Below are 16,938 nucleotides of genomic sequence, written 5' to 3'. Positions count from 1 at the left end.
AGAATCTCTGTGTTCCAAAAGGGTAGGAATGCGTTCCTTCTCAAATGGAACCAGTTGTTGGTTGATATCACTGTGCTGCCGTTTCTTGTTAGAAGATGGTCACAGCTGACACCGTTTTGCTGCCTTGAATCATTCGTCACTCCTAGAAGGTAGGTGTCATGGCTGGTGATAGATACATCAGAGTGCAGAGCCCCCAAGAGCAAGGATTTTGTCTGGAAATCGGGGCTCAGTAAATGTGTGTGGAATGAGCCTGTGGCCATCCTCCTTCTGATAAGGGGATGAGGATGAAAATCAGTGTCAGTTCTCACTGCCTTGTCTTAAGTCTTTGTCAGACTTTCAGATTTCTTTCAAACTTCCCCAAGCTTACAAAGGAGAAGAAAACAGAATGGGCTAAAATGCCAGAAATGGTAACAGGGCAAAGGGAGAAAAGACCCTCAGGTGTCCAGATGTGTCTTGTGCTACTTTCTATGCTTCCTTCAAATGTCTGCAACAGTTGGCCCTGCCTGGCACTAGGACTTCCTGATCCTATTGTAACTACTGCGGAAAGGAGAAAGGGAAGAGAGCAGCATGCTGCGGAGCCAGGAAGCATCGCCTCTTAAAAATCATCCTTGCTTCTCTCCAGTGATCAGACTGACACATATAAAGGCTTCTGGCAGCTCTTGCACATCAGCTGAGAGCAGGCTGTCCTGTTAGGGGAAACATTTCTTTCAGGATGATGTATGGAGTTCATTCAGGCAGTGACTGTTCCCAAACAGAACCCTTTAGTCAGGCCCAGAGCCACCTTCCTATTTAGGATGCAGCCCAGCTCCTGGGTGCTGTGTTCTTTAGGTATGTGCGAAGCTGTGATTGGCAACCAGAAATGGGCCTGTCCTGCCCCATCTCAGTGTTAGAAATTATTCCAGATCTTTTGTTCGCTGTTAGCCAGAAAGTCCAGTGTGAGAACATCTGAGGTAGAGGGCTGAGATGGGTCTTGGCCAGTTAAGCTGACCTGGTTATACTTTCCCTCTCCTAGCCAGTGTTTGCCAGGAACTGTCTTTATGCCTACTTCCTGCAGCCTCTTATAGGCTCCTCCATGAAGTGATGAGGGAAGGAGGGCCTGGGGTGGGGGTGAGGGAGGCTCTGTGTTTGTCTCAGTGTCATAGCCACTGCCCAGGCCTCCTGCTCTCCCTCTGTTTAACTTATCATCCCCATCTAATTAATCTGACAAATAGCCCCCTGACTTCAGACAAAATTTAAATGCTAACTATTATTTCCCCCTTTGATATTTTGAGGTTATGAGCTAGAAATGTTAAACATGTTTTGATAGTTGGTATGTTTGGGGTACTATACCGTCTTCCCTTTGGCAAAACTGAGCCTGCACCATGCAATATATTTCCGTGGTGACAACATGCTGGGGTGAATTCTAGCTCCATTGGACGTAGGCTGAATAGACCTGGTGGGTCTGGGACAGTACAGGTGACTCTACTCATTCCCATCTCAATCTCTGTAAAGTCTCCAATGAAACACATCTCACCGTTTGCAGAGCCTCAAACATCCTTTCTCTGGGGGACATGAAGTAGGAATGATATAAATAGTTGAGAGTGCTTCTGATTTCTTTTTTGTTGATTGCGGCCAAGCCTAAAATTAAATCAACATTTCCTTTCCCCTAAGCCCCAGAGTCTGGGTCTGGACTGCCAAGCTCTATTGCTTGATGATCCATTAGACTGTGGAGCTTGTGGAAAGTCCAGAGAAGTAACTCTGGGAAGAGGAGAGGGTGTTCCAAATGCCAAATTCTAAGACACATTCATGAAATTCTCCATTCTTGGTCCAGAAACTTTTAGTAGAGATGTGAAAATTCCCACAGGGGAAAACTTAATGGAAATATGTCTCCTTTTGCTTATCTTTTGTGTTTAAGTCTAGGGACATCATGGTTTCCAAGGGTTACTGCTGTCCTCAAATTCAAATTCTGGCTTCACTGCTCACTAGCTATGTGCAAGTTTATTTAATGTCTCTGAACTTCAGCTGCCTCATTGTAAAATAACCACCTATGACTGACTTTTTTTAAAGATAGTTAATAATTCCATATTATTCCAGAACACCTTCCTTGAATCCCAACCTAATGCTGACTAGTCAATTGAGACTCATAGGGACCCTGTAGGGCAAAGCAGAATTGCTCCAAAGGGTTTCCGAGGTGGTAAATCTTTATGGGCAGAAGGCCTCATCTTTCTCCCACAGAGTAGCTGGTGGGTTTGAACCTTGTGGTTCGCAGCCCAGTGCCTAACCCACTATGGCACTTCAGCTCCTCTTTAAATCCCTGGTGGGCAAAACTGCCCCTTTACCTGGCCAGTCAATTGGAAGGGACCCATATTTGTGCCCATTCCAAAGAGAGATGACACAACAGAATGGGGAAATCATAAAATAGCATCATTAATATCACATGCAGATAAAATTTTGCTGAACGTAATCTAAAACTGGTTGCAATGGTCCATTGACAAGAGAACTACTAGAAATTGAAGCCAGATTCAGAAGAGGACATGAAACTAGGGATATTGTTGCTAGTGTCAATGGATCTTGGCTGAAATCAGAGAATACCAGAAAGATGTTTACTTGGGCTTTATTGACTATACAAAGGCTTTCAACTGTGCAGATAATGATAAACTATGGGTAACATTGTGAAAAATGGATATTCTGAAACACTTGATTGTGCTCATGAGGAACCTGTACATAGACCAAGAGGCAGTTGTGAGAACAGAACAAGGGGATACTAAATGGTTTAAAATCAAGAAAGGTGTGCATCAGGATTGGAGGAAGATTCATTAAGATCCTGTGATAGGCAGTTGATACAACTATCCTTGCTGGAAGCAAAGAGGACTTAAAATACCTACTTATGAAGATCCAAAATCACAGCTTTCAGTACAGACTGCACCTCAGTGTAAAGAAAAGAAAAATCCTTACCACTAGACCAATAAGTACCTTCATGGTAAATGGCAAAAATATTGACGTTATCAAAGACTTCATTTTACTTGGATCTATAGTCAACACTCATGGAAACAGCTGTCAAGAAATCAAATGACATACTGCATTAGGTAAATCTGCTGTAAGAATTCTTTAAAGTATTCAAGAGCAAAGACACCAGTTTGCAGACTAAGGTATACCTGACCCAAGCCATGATGTTTTCAATAACCTCATATGCATGTGAAAGTTGGACAGTAAAGAAGACCATAGAAGAATTCATACATTTGAGTTGTGGTGTTTTGAGTTGTGGTGTTGGAGGAGAACATTAAAAGTACCATGGACTTTCAGAAGAACAAACAAATCTGTGTTGGAAGAAGTAAAGCCAGAATACTCCTTACAAGACAGGATGGTGAGATGTCGTCTCATACTTTGGACATGTTATCAGGAGGGTCCTGTCCCTGGAGAAGGACATCATGCTAGATAAACTGAGGATCAGTGAAAAAGAGGAAGACCCCTAACAAGATGGATTGATACAGAAGCCACAACAATGGGGTAATATAACAATTGTGAAGATGTTGCAGGACCGGGCAGTATTTCATTCTGTTGTGTATGGGATCGCTATGCGTTGGAACCAACTTGACAGCGCCTAATAATGACATCCCTTAAGTCAGCTTCTGATTCATGGTGACCCCAGACACAATGACACTGAGCTGTTGTGATACATAGGGTTTCCTTGCCTGATTTTTCAGTAGATTGTCAGCCTTTCTTTCTTAGTCTGGAAGCTCCCCGAAACCTGTACAGCATCATAGCAACACATATAAGCCTCCACTGACAGACAAGTGGTGACTGTCCTTCGGTTCATTGGGCAGGAATTGAACGTGTGTCTTCCACATGAAAGATAAAAATCCTACCACTGAACTACCACTGGCCTCACCACGTGGCATGCAGCAGTCAAAATGCTTGCTATGTTATACAGGAATGATTCCATGATTTGATGAGCCCTTAGCTCTTTAAGAGTAGAGAATATTTTAATCTGCTTCCCCTCTCACACACACACAAAACTTTAGAATTCCTGACAAACAATATGCATTCAGCACACAGTAGCAACAGATAACCACACCTCGAGTGCTTTTGTATGTAAATATATATTCACTCTGCCTTGAAATTGCTTGAGAGTGTTCATTGTTTGTTTCAGGTAGAATAGTGGTTCTTTTCCTTAACTTCTTTTCTTCTCCCATCTAAAAGAAATGCTGGTTTCTATGTCATATTTATGGAGTTCCTAAAAAGCTTATGTTTAGGTTGTGGCCTTACTTTTTTTCTTTTCATCTGCTTCCTATTTAAGGATGGTTGGTAACACTACTCAATGAGAAGGCAACTTTATCAGTTGTGGGCCCTTAACCATCTTGTCTTGTTAGGTTGGGCTTGTGGGTTTTGATAAGGGTAAAGAGAACAGGTAGATGATCCATGAGTGCAGTTAAATCTGTGTTCCCAGAAGGTTTGTCATGGAGGCGTGGAGAATGTTGAGGGAACCTACTTGGTTCCCTTCCTTTTTCTTGTAATTTACATATTTCCTGATCTTCCAAATGTCTTAGTCCAGGGTCATGGGGTATACTTTTGGAGCTCAGTGTTGAAGAACGGAGTAGACGTGTTTAAAATGTCTCTAACAAGGATGCTAAGACTAGGATGGGTGGGCATGTGCACAGGGCACTTGTGAACCCACAGATTTGTGTACCTGGATTTGTGATGAGCATGCTACCAATCTTGTGGTTAGCAGCAGGACTCCAGTTCTAGCCTATGGCCTGCTTATTAGTTTCAAAGGGAGAAACTCAAGTGGAACAATGGGATAGGCATTAATAGGAAGGAACAAGGCAACGTGACTGTATTCCTTCTTGTGTGATGTGTGGAAGGACACAGTGATATGTATGAGGTGTTCTTATTAAGCAAAAAGTGTTAGGTGTGAGTCTTAATCACAAGGACACACACAAATCCAAATGCAGAGTTCTACAAGACAGCCAGCCTGGATGCCCCTGTGCTCCAGGCACAGCCGTGGACCTCGGTTAATTCCTGGGACAGCTGTGAAGGATTTCACCTTCTCCACAAAAGCTGTTTTAAAGGAGTTGAGTTTAGTTCCTTAAGGTTTACCCCATCCCCCTGCCCCAAATCATCTTTGCTCGTTAGCTTGGCTGGAGGCCTGGGGTTTAATACAGGAGAGTGAGAAGAGCGCCTCTCACGGCTGCTTCTTTCCTGACCTGCCCCAAATCCATGGCCTTTTTGGTTTCCATCCACCTCTGTTCTGGTGCCCTGGTCCTAGTGGGGTTGCTGTCTCATTTCATTGAGTTAAGTGCTGGTCGCCTTGGATGGTAAATTGACTGCCTCCATCAGTGCCTCCTCCCACCCTCTCCTCCTTCCCCAGAGCACATGTTCCATTCCCATCATTTGTCATCAGAACTCTGCTTCTCTGTTTATCCTGCAGGTTCCAGCGTGAATGGCCTGGAGGAGCCCAGCATTGCCAAGAGGCTGAGGGGCACTCCTGAGAGAATTGAGCTGGAGAACTACCGCCTGTCTGTGAAGCAGGCAGAGGAGCTGGAGGAGGTCCCCGAGGAAACACAGGCCGAACACAACCTCAGCAGCGTGCTGGACAAGGGCACAGAGGAGGATGTGGCCAGCAGGTCAGCCTGTGCCCTGTGTGCTCCAATGTGCTTGTGGCTTGCCCTGGCGCCTCTTCCCTGAAGCAGGGGACTCAATGAGAGCCCCTAGAGGAATCTATTACCTGGCTGCGGGGTGGGGGACCATGTGAGCCAGACTCTCTGGAGTTGAATCTTGGCTCTTCCTCTTTCCAGCTGTGTGACTGTAGGCAAGTTATGTCATCTCAATGCGCCTCAGATTCCTTATCTGTGAAATGGGAGCAACACTAGTAGCTTCCTCACAGGATTGCTGCAAGGGTTAAATGAACTGATATGTGTAAGGAACTTGAAACAGCAGTTATCACATGTAAGCACAGGCAGGTGGTGGCTGTCATTATTATAACTTTGCAGGGTGCTGGTAGGCTAAGCTCTGGGCTGCTAACCACAAGACCAGCAATTCAAACCCACTAGGTGCCCCACAGGAGAAAGGTGAGGCTTCCTGCTTCCGTAAAGATTATAGCTTCAGAAACCCTATGCAGGGTCGCTGTGAACTGAGATGGCATAGGTATGGTTTGTGGGTTTTTGAGGGGTGGGTAGGAGGGAATGGGCTATTTATAAAGGATGTCCATATCCATCAACTCATTTGATCATTCTGCCAGGATCCTTGGAAAGCAGACACTTAATTTGAAAGCATGTATTTAAAGAGCAAATGTTTTGTCATCTTACAGGTAAGGACACTGATGAGAATTAGGTAAAGGTCAGATGGAAGCCCAGGTGTTTCCGGTCCAACCAAGGCCAGAATTTCTCCTCTTTTCCCATTGTCTCACAGTTCATCCTCCCCAATTTTATTTGGGTCTGTTATCTCTTCATCTTGTTAGTAAGGATCACAATCCATTTGATTTCTTTGCTCCCAGTTCAGACATCTAACAAGTGATCTCTCAGACACCTAGCATTTCCCATATACCTTGTTAATCATTGAAAAGGTACCAAATGAGAACAGTCACACATTCTTCCCTTAAGCTGCTGTTCATGAATTCACAGGAAGGAGAAGACCTCCACGGGAAACCACAGTCCATGTAAAGCAATGTGCTGTGGAGGGGCAGGCTGGGCCATTGAATAGAGCTACAGAGTCGGTATCGGGAGGTTTCTGTTAGGATTCAGCTCCCAGTTCACTGTGCAGTATTGGGGAAGTCACCTCACCTCTCTGGGCATCTTGTTTTCTCCTCTGTGTACAGAGAAGCTCGGTGGTCCCAGTAACACGCCACAGCGAGTAGGACGTGCTCAGTAGAATATATTATCAAGGCCTGAGAGAGAACAAAAGATTAGGGAGGAGTAACATCAGTGTTGGCCAGCCTCTCACTTACTGAGTCTCCTGACTGGTACAACTATGGGTCTGCAGACAGCATTGAAATCCCACGCAGGGCACGTGTATTTGCCATGATTAAGGGAACAGTTAGGGATAAAGAGCAAAAAGCATTTTTGTTTTTGTAAGTGCCAAGAATGTTTCTCAGAGGGTGTTTGCTGGCCAGAGCTGCTTCCAGCTGCATCCTGCTCCCTCAGCCCTTGGAGCGCACACTGGAATAAACAGGTTTTCGGGCTGGTACTGTGTACATCTCTGCCATGCAACCCGGGCTAGCATCTCCCTTGAGCCTGGCAATTCCAAAGTCATTTGTTAAGCATAGTCTCACATCACAATGTCAGCACATAACTGTGTGTCAGTACTGAGAGTACTCAGAGAGACACACCCCTCCCCGCTGCACCCAGATGATGAGGAGCCCACAGGAAGGCCTCTGGGTGGGCTCAGCTGTTTCTGCTGGTGGTCAAGTGCATACCTGGTGGTACCTCCCCAGGACTTACAGGTATCTTGATTACATTCTTACCCTGTGGATCTAAGCAGTATATAGATTGCTTGTATCCAAGTCCTTAAACAGGTAGTCAAATGATAGAAATTGAGTTTGGCTCAAGCTCTTCATGCCTCAGAGCAGTGGTTCTCAAATAGTCAGTGTCTTAGGCTGAGTTCTCTAGAGAAGCAAAACCAGTGAAAATTCCATATGTATATGTGTTGTTAGGTGCCGTTGTCAATTCCAACCCATAGCAACCCTAGGGTTTCCAAGGAGCACCGACCTTGCAGTTCAGACGACTTTGCAGTGACGCTAATGCCCACAGTGCCACACCAGAACTCCATATGTATATAGACAGAAACATTTGTATCAAGGAAGTGGCTCACGATTGTAGAGGTGGGATAGTCCCAGGCCCAAGTTTGGATCAGATAAACCAAGATTGACAGGCAGGCAGCCAGGTCCCGTAGGCAGGCTAAACAAGCAGACAGACAGACAGACAGATAATAGAGCGGGCCACTGCCTCAAGTCCAAAGAACCAGGGGTTGGAAGACAAGCCAGAGTCAAGATCAGACCCAAAAGAAAAAGCAAGCAAGCTTTTCCTGAGTGTCCATTATATTGGAAGCAGCCCACACCCCCAAGGAAACATCCTTGCAATTGATTGGCTGCTCATAGAAAATCATCATAGAGTTAACTATGCCTCTTAATAGCCAGTCATCAGAGAATCAACTAAACTCTTCATAGCCAATCATCATTGAGTTAACTACATTGTATTAGATCCCACGATGGGCATAACCATATCTCAGCTGCCAAACCACTGGGAACCCTGACCTACTCAAGGTGACACAAAACCTTTACTGCCATAGTCAGTGCACTCAAATCCGCAGGTGGGTTAAAGCACAGGTTGCTGGGCTGACTTCAGTCCATCTAGTGCGGGGGGGCCCCATAATTTGCATTTCTTTAAAGCTCCCGAGTTGTGCCAATGTCTGGGTACCACCTGTAAAGAATTAGCACTCCAAAGCTGTAGTTCCCAAATTTCCTAGATGGAAATCACTTGGGACACTTTAAAAAATCTTCCTTGGTCCCCATTTCTGAGATAACTGATTTAGTAAGTTATGGAAGAGGGCAGGAATCTGTTTTTAGCAGGCACCCTGAGAACCAAACCCAAACCCACTGTCATTGAGTCAACTTGGACTTGCAGTAATCCTGTAGGATGGAAGACAACTGCTCTATAGGATATCCAAGACTGTAAATCTCTATGGAAGCAGACTGCCTACCTCATGGTTCTCTCCAGTAGTGGCTGGTAGGTGTAAATCACCAACCTTTTGGTTAGCAGCCTGGTGCTTAACTCATGGTACCACCAAGGCTCCCTAACAGGCACCCCAGTTATTATAAATGTGTTGGAGTAGAACTGTGCCCCATTGGGTTGTCATTGACTGTGATCCCTCAGAAACAGACGGTCAGTTCTCTCTTCTGAGGACCCTCTGCTGCCGTGTGCTGTTAAGTCGGTTCCGACTCATAGCGGCCCTGTGTAGGGTTTCCGAGGCTGTAAATCTTTACAGGAACAGATAGCGTCGTCTTTCTCCCACAGAGTGGCTGGTGGGCTCAAACTGCTGACCCTGCTGTTAGCAGCCCAATTCGTAACCCACGACACTATCAGAGCTCCTCTAGGTGGACTCAAATCTCTAACCTTTTGTTTAGTAGTCAGATGCCTGACCGTTTGCTCCACCAAAAGACTCCTTCGTTCACACCAGAGCCTGTTAAGTCCTGAACCTAAAGATGAGTCTGTTTTCCCAGGCCTGATTGGTTCCATGTCCCAAGGATAGTAGGGACCTGTGTTCTGGAAGAGGCCTAGAAATGACGCTGCTGTTTCTGAGAGAAACCAACGGCCAAAAACAGGGAGAATTGGCTTTCTGGTTTCCGTGCTGTCTGCCCAGGTGTGAAGGTAGTAGTGCCCGTTTGTACTATGAGGTTCTACACATGTTCACACACTTCTCCTAAGAGCACATTTTCAAGGAACAGAGCAGAGAGGTGCATTGTCCAGGTGATAGAGCTCAGGTTACAGGGGAATGAGTCTCCACATGACAGAGGCCCCATCACAGCCACCTGTTCCTCTTGCCTGCTTCACCCCCTTCCCCAGCAGAATCAGTAACACGAGCCACTGCTGAGCAAGAAGTGCTCTTTGTAAACTGGATTACACTTGCCCTGTGAAGGCTGCAAGGTTTCTCCAGAACCCTGTTTAGCCAGGAGTGTGCTTATACAATGTCAGCGGGTGGGCCTTTTCAGAGTGTGGCTGAGAGGACAGAAGAAAGCAGGGTCTCTAGTAACGAATCAAGTCCATCATTCCCCATCTCCCCTTGCAAACTACCCAGAAACTTCATCCTGCCCAATTCATAGCCCTCAAATCTTGTTCCTCACCATCTGACCTTCCCCCTGAGCCTGCCTTCCTGTCAGCTGCTAGTGGCTGAAGAATTCTGGAGTTCTTGGGGAACACCCAAGAGGACAAAGTATGATGTGCTATGGACTTGGGGCTGCATCTCCTCACACAAATTATTCCGTTTTCTCATTTGTGAAAACGGGAATAATAATGGCAACTTCATGTGTGTGCTCATCTAAACAACATAATGATCTACACTTTAAAGATAAACAAAACCTACTGCCATGGAGTTGATTCTGATCTAGAGCAACTTTATAAGACAGTAGAGCTGCCACATTGTGCTTCCAAAGTTGTACATCTTTCACCCATGATCTGACTGATGGGTTCAAGCCACCTACCTTTTGGTTATGTGCTTTAACCACCATGCCACGGGTTTGCTAATTAACTCACTGCCTGTTGATATTTGATTGGGTGTTCCATTTAGGCACTAATGACAGAACCATCTAGTTTGGGTGATGGATGTTATTGCTAAGTGCCATCAAATTGGTTCTGACTCATGGTGAGCTGTATAGCATTTCTGAGGTTTTCTAAAATCTTCACAGGAGTAAAAAGCCTCATCTTTCTCCCGCAGAGCGCCTGGTGGCTTGAACCACTTGTTTCTCAGTCCAGTGCTTTTCGTATGGGTGGGACGTCTTAAACACAAGCCGCAGGCAGCTAACACCTGCAACCACACAGTCAAGCTGCTGCGTTAGTCTTGGGAAGTCAGAGTGTGTTTCTAGTCCAAGAGAGAGAATACACAAATTATCCTTATAGGTTGGAAAAAGAAAAAACACCCAATTAACGCCACCCTTTGTCTGGCAGTGTTGAGAAAACAACTGGAGGTTAGGTGTCATTGAGTTGGTTCCAACTCATGTACCAAGGGGCTTTGGCAGTATCATCCCTGACACTGTGAAATTAGGTGGACATGCCTCATGGTGGTCACTCCATACTTGACACTGTCTCACCATTCTTTGTCCCTACCTGTATTGTTTCATCATTGTTCATTTAGACTCTGCCCCTTAGGAAGCCTGGTGGCACAGAGGTTAAGCACTCCAAGAGGTCAGCAGTTCAAACCCACCAAGCCACTCTTTAGGGGAGCGATGTGTCAGTCTCCTTCTGTACAGATGACAGCCTTGGAACCCTACAGGACAATTCTAACTCTGTCCCAAAGGGTCTCTCTGAGTCCTGGTGGACTCAGCAGCAGTGGGTCTGTCCCTTAAAGTTCTCCCCTCCGCTTGTTGTCAGTTTGAACTCATTGAGTAAACATTCTTTGTAAGGCAGACGTTATTTCTTAACTGAGCTGAACCGCCATTTAGCTTAATGACAGCTTCCTGGAATCGTTTTGGTTGAAAGAATCTTTAAACTCTGAACCAAAACGATTTAGGAAGGAAAGGTGACCTTGACCAGACTTTGTGGTCCCATTTCTCCTAGGACTTTATTTTGAACAATTTTCTTAATCCTGAGATGGATGTCTCCCTCTCCTCCCAGGGGAGGGAGAAGTTGGGCCGCCGCGTTGCCTTTTTTTTTTGGCACAGTGATTTAATGATCCTCCCCAATTCAATTGCCTCCAAAGGATAGTTCAAGAGAGTCTCCCTGACTACAGAGTTCTCCTCCTGAGCACCCGGTCTGAGGTCAGATCCAGAAACGTAAGGAATCTGTGCTAACGTAATGACGTTAGGGGTCTGGCCAGCCAAGACTGCTTTGAGGTCCCTGGAAGCAGGACAGTTGGCAACACCTGTCAGATCTCTTTTCTCCTGAGAGAGTGAGAGGGAGGTAGAGGTGCCTGTTTCAGATGTCTAGGACCACTCCGAAGTGGCCAGGGCTGACCTTTTTGCTCCTGCCCCATTTGCTACAATCACTTGAGCTGCCGTAAAATGAAGCAGTGTGGCACTAATGGCTGTAAGTGGGGCCTCATTACCTTCATTACAGGGTTTCACTACTCACTCTTCACCCACACAAATGGACCATGAACATCCCCGCTCTGGGTGGAGAGAGCCCCCTCCCAATCACAGCAAGTCAGGACTGATATCCGCTTGTGCCCGGTGCTCAGCGGGCTGGGTGTCCCTCATTGTGGAAGCCGGGTTCCCTCCAGCCCAATCAAGTACCCACTCCTGAAATGACCAGCTTATGAAAGAGGCAGTGAAGTTTGGGCTTGTTCTCCTGCCTTCGAGCCCCACAGCGTTGTCAGGAACTGCACGTGCCTTAATATTCATGCTGTGCCGCTTCTTGGTGCGAGCCAGGGGTCCTCGGGTTTGAGTCTTAGCAAGTGTCTTCTCACCCACAACCTAGGTGAGCCCGACTGTGGAGGGAGCAGCTTGGAAGATGCAGTTGGCTTTCGAGAGTGATGACCCAGGGTTGGGACCCTTCTTTCCAGCCTTTTCCCATAGTCCCTGCTTGGTCACTGCAGTAGACATTGCCTTTGCTGCCACTTAGCCTTTGTGTCCCCCTCAGAACACCATGAAATTGAATCTCATGGTCCCTTCTTCCCCACCACATCCACGGGTCTGACAAAAAGCTCCTGACCTGACCTGAGTCACGTAGAACTGGATTCCTCACACCAAACTAGCTCATCTTGAAAGCAGACGCTTCACTCTTCATTACCAGGATTATGAGTTTTTATGGAAACAAGTCCACTGCCCTCCAGAGCGTACAACACAGAACTCAACTCTGTGGTCATGACGTTTACTCAATAGAAACTCCCATAAGACTGGGCTGTCCATCTGTGTAGGTTTACGGGGTGCCTCATGATGTATTCTCTCCCTTTTTTCCTCAGCGAGCATTTTGACCTTGGTGGTGGGTTTGAACCATCCCTTCTCGGGTTTTTGTCACTCCCTCACTTTGGTGGTTATGGCTGTTTCCTTGCAGCAGTTCCGAGTCTGAGATGGAGGATGAGGAGCCTCAGCTGCCAACCTCTGACCTGGGCGGTGTCCCTTGGAAGGAGGCTGTGAGGATCCATGCTCTTCTGAAAGGCAAGAGTGAAGAGGAACTAGAGGCCTTGAAAAACTATGAGCCCGGGCACGAGGAGGAAGAGGAGGACTATGAAGAAGAGGAGGAGGAATATGAAGATGAGGAAGAGTCTAGTGAAGGTGAGGAAAAATCTCTTCTTCTGCCCCTGCTCCTGCCTAAAGTCGTCTGTTTTGTGACTGTGTCGGAAATTTTTCAATGGCTGGAGTCACACTAATGTACCTTGCACAGAGACCCACAGACAATCCCACCTGCCTCAAAACAAGGCGCTCTCAATGCCTTAGCTGTAGGGCCAGCAGAGAACCATCAACAGGTGCACGTTCCCATTTGAAACCAGATGTGGTAAGCAGAGGGCCAGAGCAAGGACTTTATCCAAATTAGGCTATTCATTCTTGGTTCCTCATCTTCTCTCTGTCCCTTTAAGTTTCAGTCATCAAAGACACTCATATTAATCAAGGGAATTTAGCATTCTAGAAAACTCTGCTTCGTCATCTTGGGGAGTAAAGGCTGAGAGCTCAGAGTCACCAGCACTGGAGACAGGAGCTGGGAGCATAGGTACCCACTAGACAAATTGGTGATACACAGAGCGGCCTCTTTGGATCAGTTTCCTTAGAGGAAGCCTCAGTGTTAAGTCAGTCTGGTTGGCTCTGAAATCGTTTCATGCCTCGGACTCAGACTTTTTCAGTTCTGTCCCTCTCCCTGGATCACTGTGACCTTGACATTCTTTGAAGAAGTGGGTCATTCTCCCTCTCCTGGCTGCACAAAGATCTGGTGGGTGGTCCTGAGATAAAGGAGCAGGTAGAGGCCTGAATTCCCATCAGGTCCTGGTCTGTGTGCGCTACAGAGGTGCCAGGAGTGGAGAGGGATGGCCTGAGCATTCTGTGTACCAGTGGTAGAGGAGCAGCTAAGGTTCTGGTCAGCCCCGGGCTTGGCACCAGGTTGCTCTGCTGCTCATCAGGCTTATCTCTGTTCTTCTTGGAGTTTGATGGGCTCACTACACGGTCCCATTCCTGGGTCTGTTTTCTCTGGCACAGTGAGGCCCCAGTGTAGACCAAACACAGAGCCCTTCACTGATGTGGCTCATGTTACTGAACCTGTCCCCAGAGAGCCATGTAGCGCTGGGCAGAAGGCTGCCCACACACCACCCCAGTACTGAGGCCTCTCCTCTGACCCTGGGGTTCTGAGATGTAAATGCCAATGGTCAGTCAAGCACTTCCTCTCCATCCCTCCTGTGCTCTTCTCTCCCAAGGTAGAGGCTGGAGGACTCACAGGTAGTGCTCAGTAATACTCTCCACCCCCACACAGTTGTCAGGTGCTGTCGAGTCGGTTCCAACTCATAGCAACCCCATGTAGGGTTTCCAAGAACTGCTGATGGGTTTGAACCACAGACCTTGTGGTTAGCAGTCCAGTGCTTATCCTTTAGCTCCACGCCCCCATACTCTTTGATGGGAGGGAAATAAGTTATGACCTGGAAGGAGGCAGGCCCTGGGCTCTTGTCTCCATCTTGTTGCATTTACAGAGCTTTGACCCACAAGCCACCTCCCCATCCCAGTTAGTCAAAGGGCGTGAGCACATACATTCCCGGCTCACCCAGGGGAAAGGTATTTTGTTTGCATCATCCCAGACATCATTATCTCCATCTGATGATTAATGTGCTCATTGGCTGTTAGCCCCAAGCACAGCTTAGAGTCAGAGCATGATGTCTTCACCACAGAGTTTAGCCTTGCTTTTCCCTCTTGCACATGTTCTTTCCTGGACCTGGAACTAGTTGTCAGGACCAAACCTGCCAGAAACAGGCTTTAACTAGAGAAATACATACTGACAAATGCAGCCAAACTCTGGAAGTTCCTGGATGTGGGCCTTTGCTCCTAGCCCATTGTGTTGTTTCTTTAGGACCGTGGACTTCAGTGCCCATGTAGACAGTGACAGGACATTACTGCCTTGCAGCTGAAGATAATTCTTCTTTCTATTCTCTTTCCTCCCCTTGGTCCCCTTTCTCTCCATTTATCCCATGCTGGGGGTCTTGGTGCTATGTTTGTGGATGTTTGGCTCCCCCTGCTGTAGAAGGGGAGTATTGCCCTTGGGACAGAGAGCTTCTGCAAGGCCCGTGGCTCCAGCACGTCTCAAAGGAAGATGAAACGGGTACATTTAAAGGTATCCACTCTGCCTCCTCACCCACCTTCTACACTAGCTCCCTAACAGCCATCCAAAATTTGCCTCCAAGAGCAGGTCCCACATGAAAATATAAGGGAGCTTCGAAAACTTGGTGGAAAAGTTCCATTATCTTTCCATTCCGTTTTTCCAAAAACTCTTTGAACTCCCCTCGTATCTGTGTTTCATAGACCTGTGCTGACAGGTGCCTGTCCCAGGGTCTAACCACAGACAGTCATGTGCAAAGTAGCATGTAAGTCAAAAGAGATTTCAGAGGAAGTCAGAGAAAATTCTAGAAAGAGCCTCATAGACTATGGCCCCCACTGCCCTCTTTGTTTCGCTGCAAGTTCCCCTCATCCAGGCAAGACCCAACTTCTCTAATGTAGAGACCTCACGTCATGGCCAGCCAAGCTCCCCACACACTGTGCTCTGTTACTGTTTCTCTAAGAAAGCGAGATGCTGGCTTCCTCCTGGCCATTGAGCCTCATAGCTACACATACTAAATGAAAACAGAGCATTACCCAGGAGAAAGATAACTCTCTTCCCTCTTTTGCTTAGAAGATAAAGGTGTGTTATATTTCTTTTACTGCCCTCCCTCACTCCTGTCTAAGATAGTCGGGCTCTTTGGTAACTTAGCTTTGATTCAGCCTGACACAGCATGAAAGGCAAGCTGACCTTAGAAAGTCTACAAATCTATAGAAACTGGCAGCTCCAGTGAGGGAGTAAATGAGGGCTTGAAACCCCCAATATAACAGCATAGCATCAGCATCCAAATGTGGCTGTCCTGTTGGTACTTTCTGTCCATATGACATTCCCTGGCGCTTGAAAGATACAAGGACAAGGCTGCTGTGATGAAGACTGAGGCCACAGACAGATGACTCGGTCAGGTTGTTGAGGGAAGGGCGGATGTACTCCCTTGCACTGGAAGCTGGCTCCCTGCAGGAACCCCAGATCCTTCACATCAGGTGACACCTGCTCTTGCTCCCTGAAAGCCCTCTTCCTCCCTGGGTGCCCCCTCCCCCAAGTTGCTGGCTGTCCCTTGATTTTAACCCAACTCTGTGGCATGATGTAAGCACTAATTATGGGGAGCCCATGGGCAGGGGCTGCATGTAAACCCCTTGGGCTTTGACAGCAAGAGTATTTAGCTGAGAAACCAGTTCTTGTGCCAAGAGGGCATCCGTGGGGCACCAATGTACTTTTAAAGAAAAGGGCTTTGACCTCGGGAAAAGCAGAGACGTGCTGGCCTCTGTTCCACCCAGGAGCTCCCAAGCCTGAGGATCATACATGGCCAAGCTGTGCTTCCCTCCCCACCATCGCCTCCCCTGACTCCATCCTCCCCTTACAGACCCAGCATGCAGCATGAGGCCGATCGTGGGAGGGGGCATTTTTGCTTTCCAGCAGCAGCCCAAGCTGCTCAAGAAAAACGCAAAGTACTGACAAAGTGCACTTCTGTCCTGTGTGAGTTGGCTGGTGTGTGGCAGAATGTCCCTGTGCCATGGCACCTCTCTCTCATCACTTGGCTTAAATCAAAGGGGAAGCTGTGGGCATGGCAGGCGGTGGTCAGCACCACACCGTGTGACCAACAGGAGGGACGTGAGCGGTGTAGCCTAGGGTCCCGTGCTGTACTGGGTGACAGAGCTGAGGACTTGGGGACTCAGGAGAGGCCTGTCATGTTCTGCTTTCTCTTTGTGAAAATTGATAGTTTGGGTCAAAAAGAGCATCTGAAGGGAGCTCTCTTTCTGCACTGGACTTGGATTTGTGGTCCTCTTTCTTCATTGGAACTAGCAACACGTGGTGCTCAAAATGACAGAGTCAGATTGAATGAGTAGAAGTCTTTATGCGTGTGAATATGTGCACCCGCTCTGTTTTTGCCTCTTCCTGATTGAAACTGGCCTTGGTAAATACTATAACTTTTCTCTCTGTTTCCTTTCCTGTGGTTGCATTTCCCTCCTCTTTCTTTCCTTCCTTCCTTCCTTCCTTCCTTCCTTCCTTCCTTCCTTCCTTCCTTCCT

At 47.1% G+C, this 16,938-nt stretch overlaps 1 protein-coding gene across 1 annotated transcript in view; it reads left to right on the top strand.

The window, feature by feature from the left end:
* The window catches only part of MICAL3 (microtubule associated monooxygenase, calponin and LIM domain containing 3), a 137,841-nt gene that overhangs the window by 80,545 nt on the left and 40,358 nt on the right, over positions 1-16,938 (top strand). Inside the window, exons 19-20 of the mRNA XM_006862724.1 lie at positions 5,408-5,603; positions 12,678-12,898. Coding sequence (XP_006862786.1) covers positions 5,408-5,603; positions 12,678-12,898 — 417 coding nt within the window. The remainder of the gene's footprint in view (positions 1-5,407; positions 5,604-12,677; positions 12,899-16,938) is intronic.

Source organism: Chrysochloris asiatica, unplaced genomic scaffold (assembly GCF_000296735.1).
Source record: "Chrysochloris asiatica unplaced genomic scaffold, ChrAsi1.0 scaffold00050, whole genome shotgun sequence".
Lineage (NCBI taxonomy): Eukaryota > Metazoa > Chordata > Mammalia > Afrosoricida > Chrysochloridae > Chrysochloris > Chrysochloris asiatica.
This window is presented reverse-complemented; position numbering and strand designations above follow the sequence as displayed.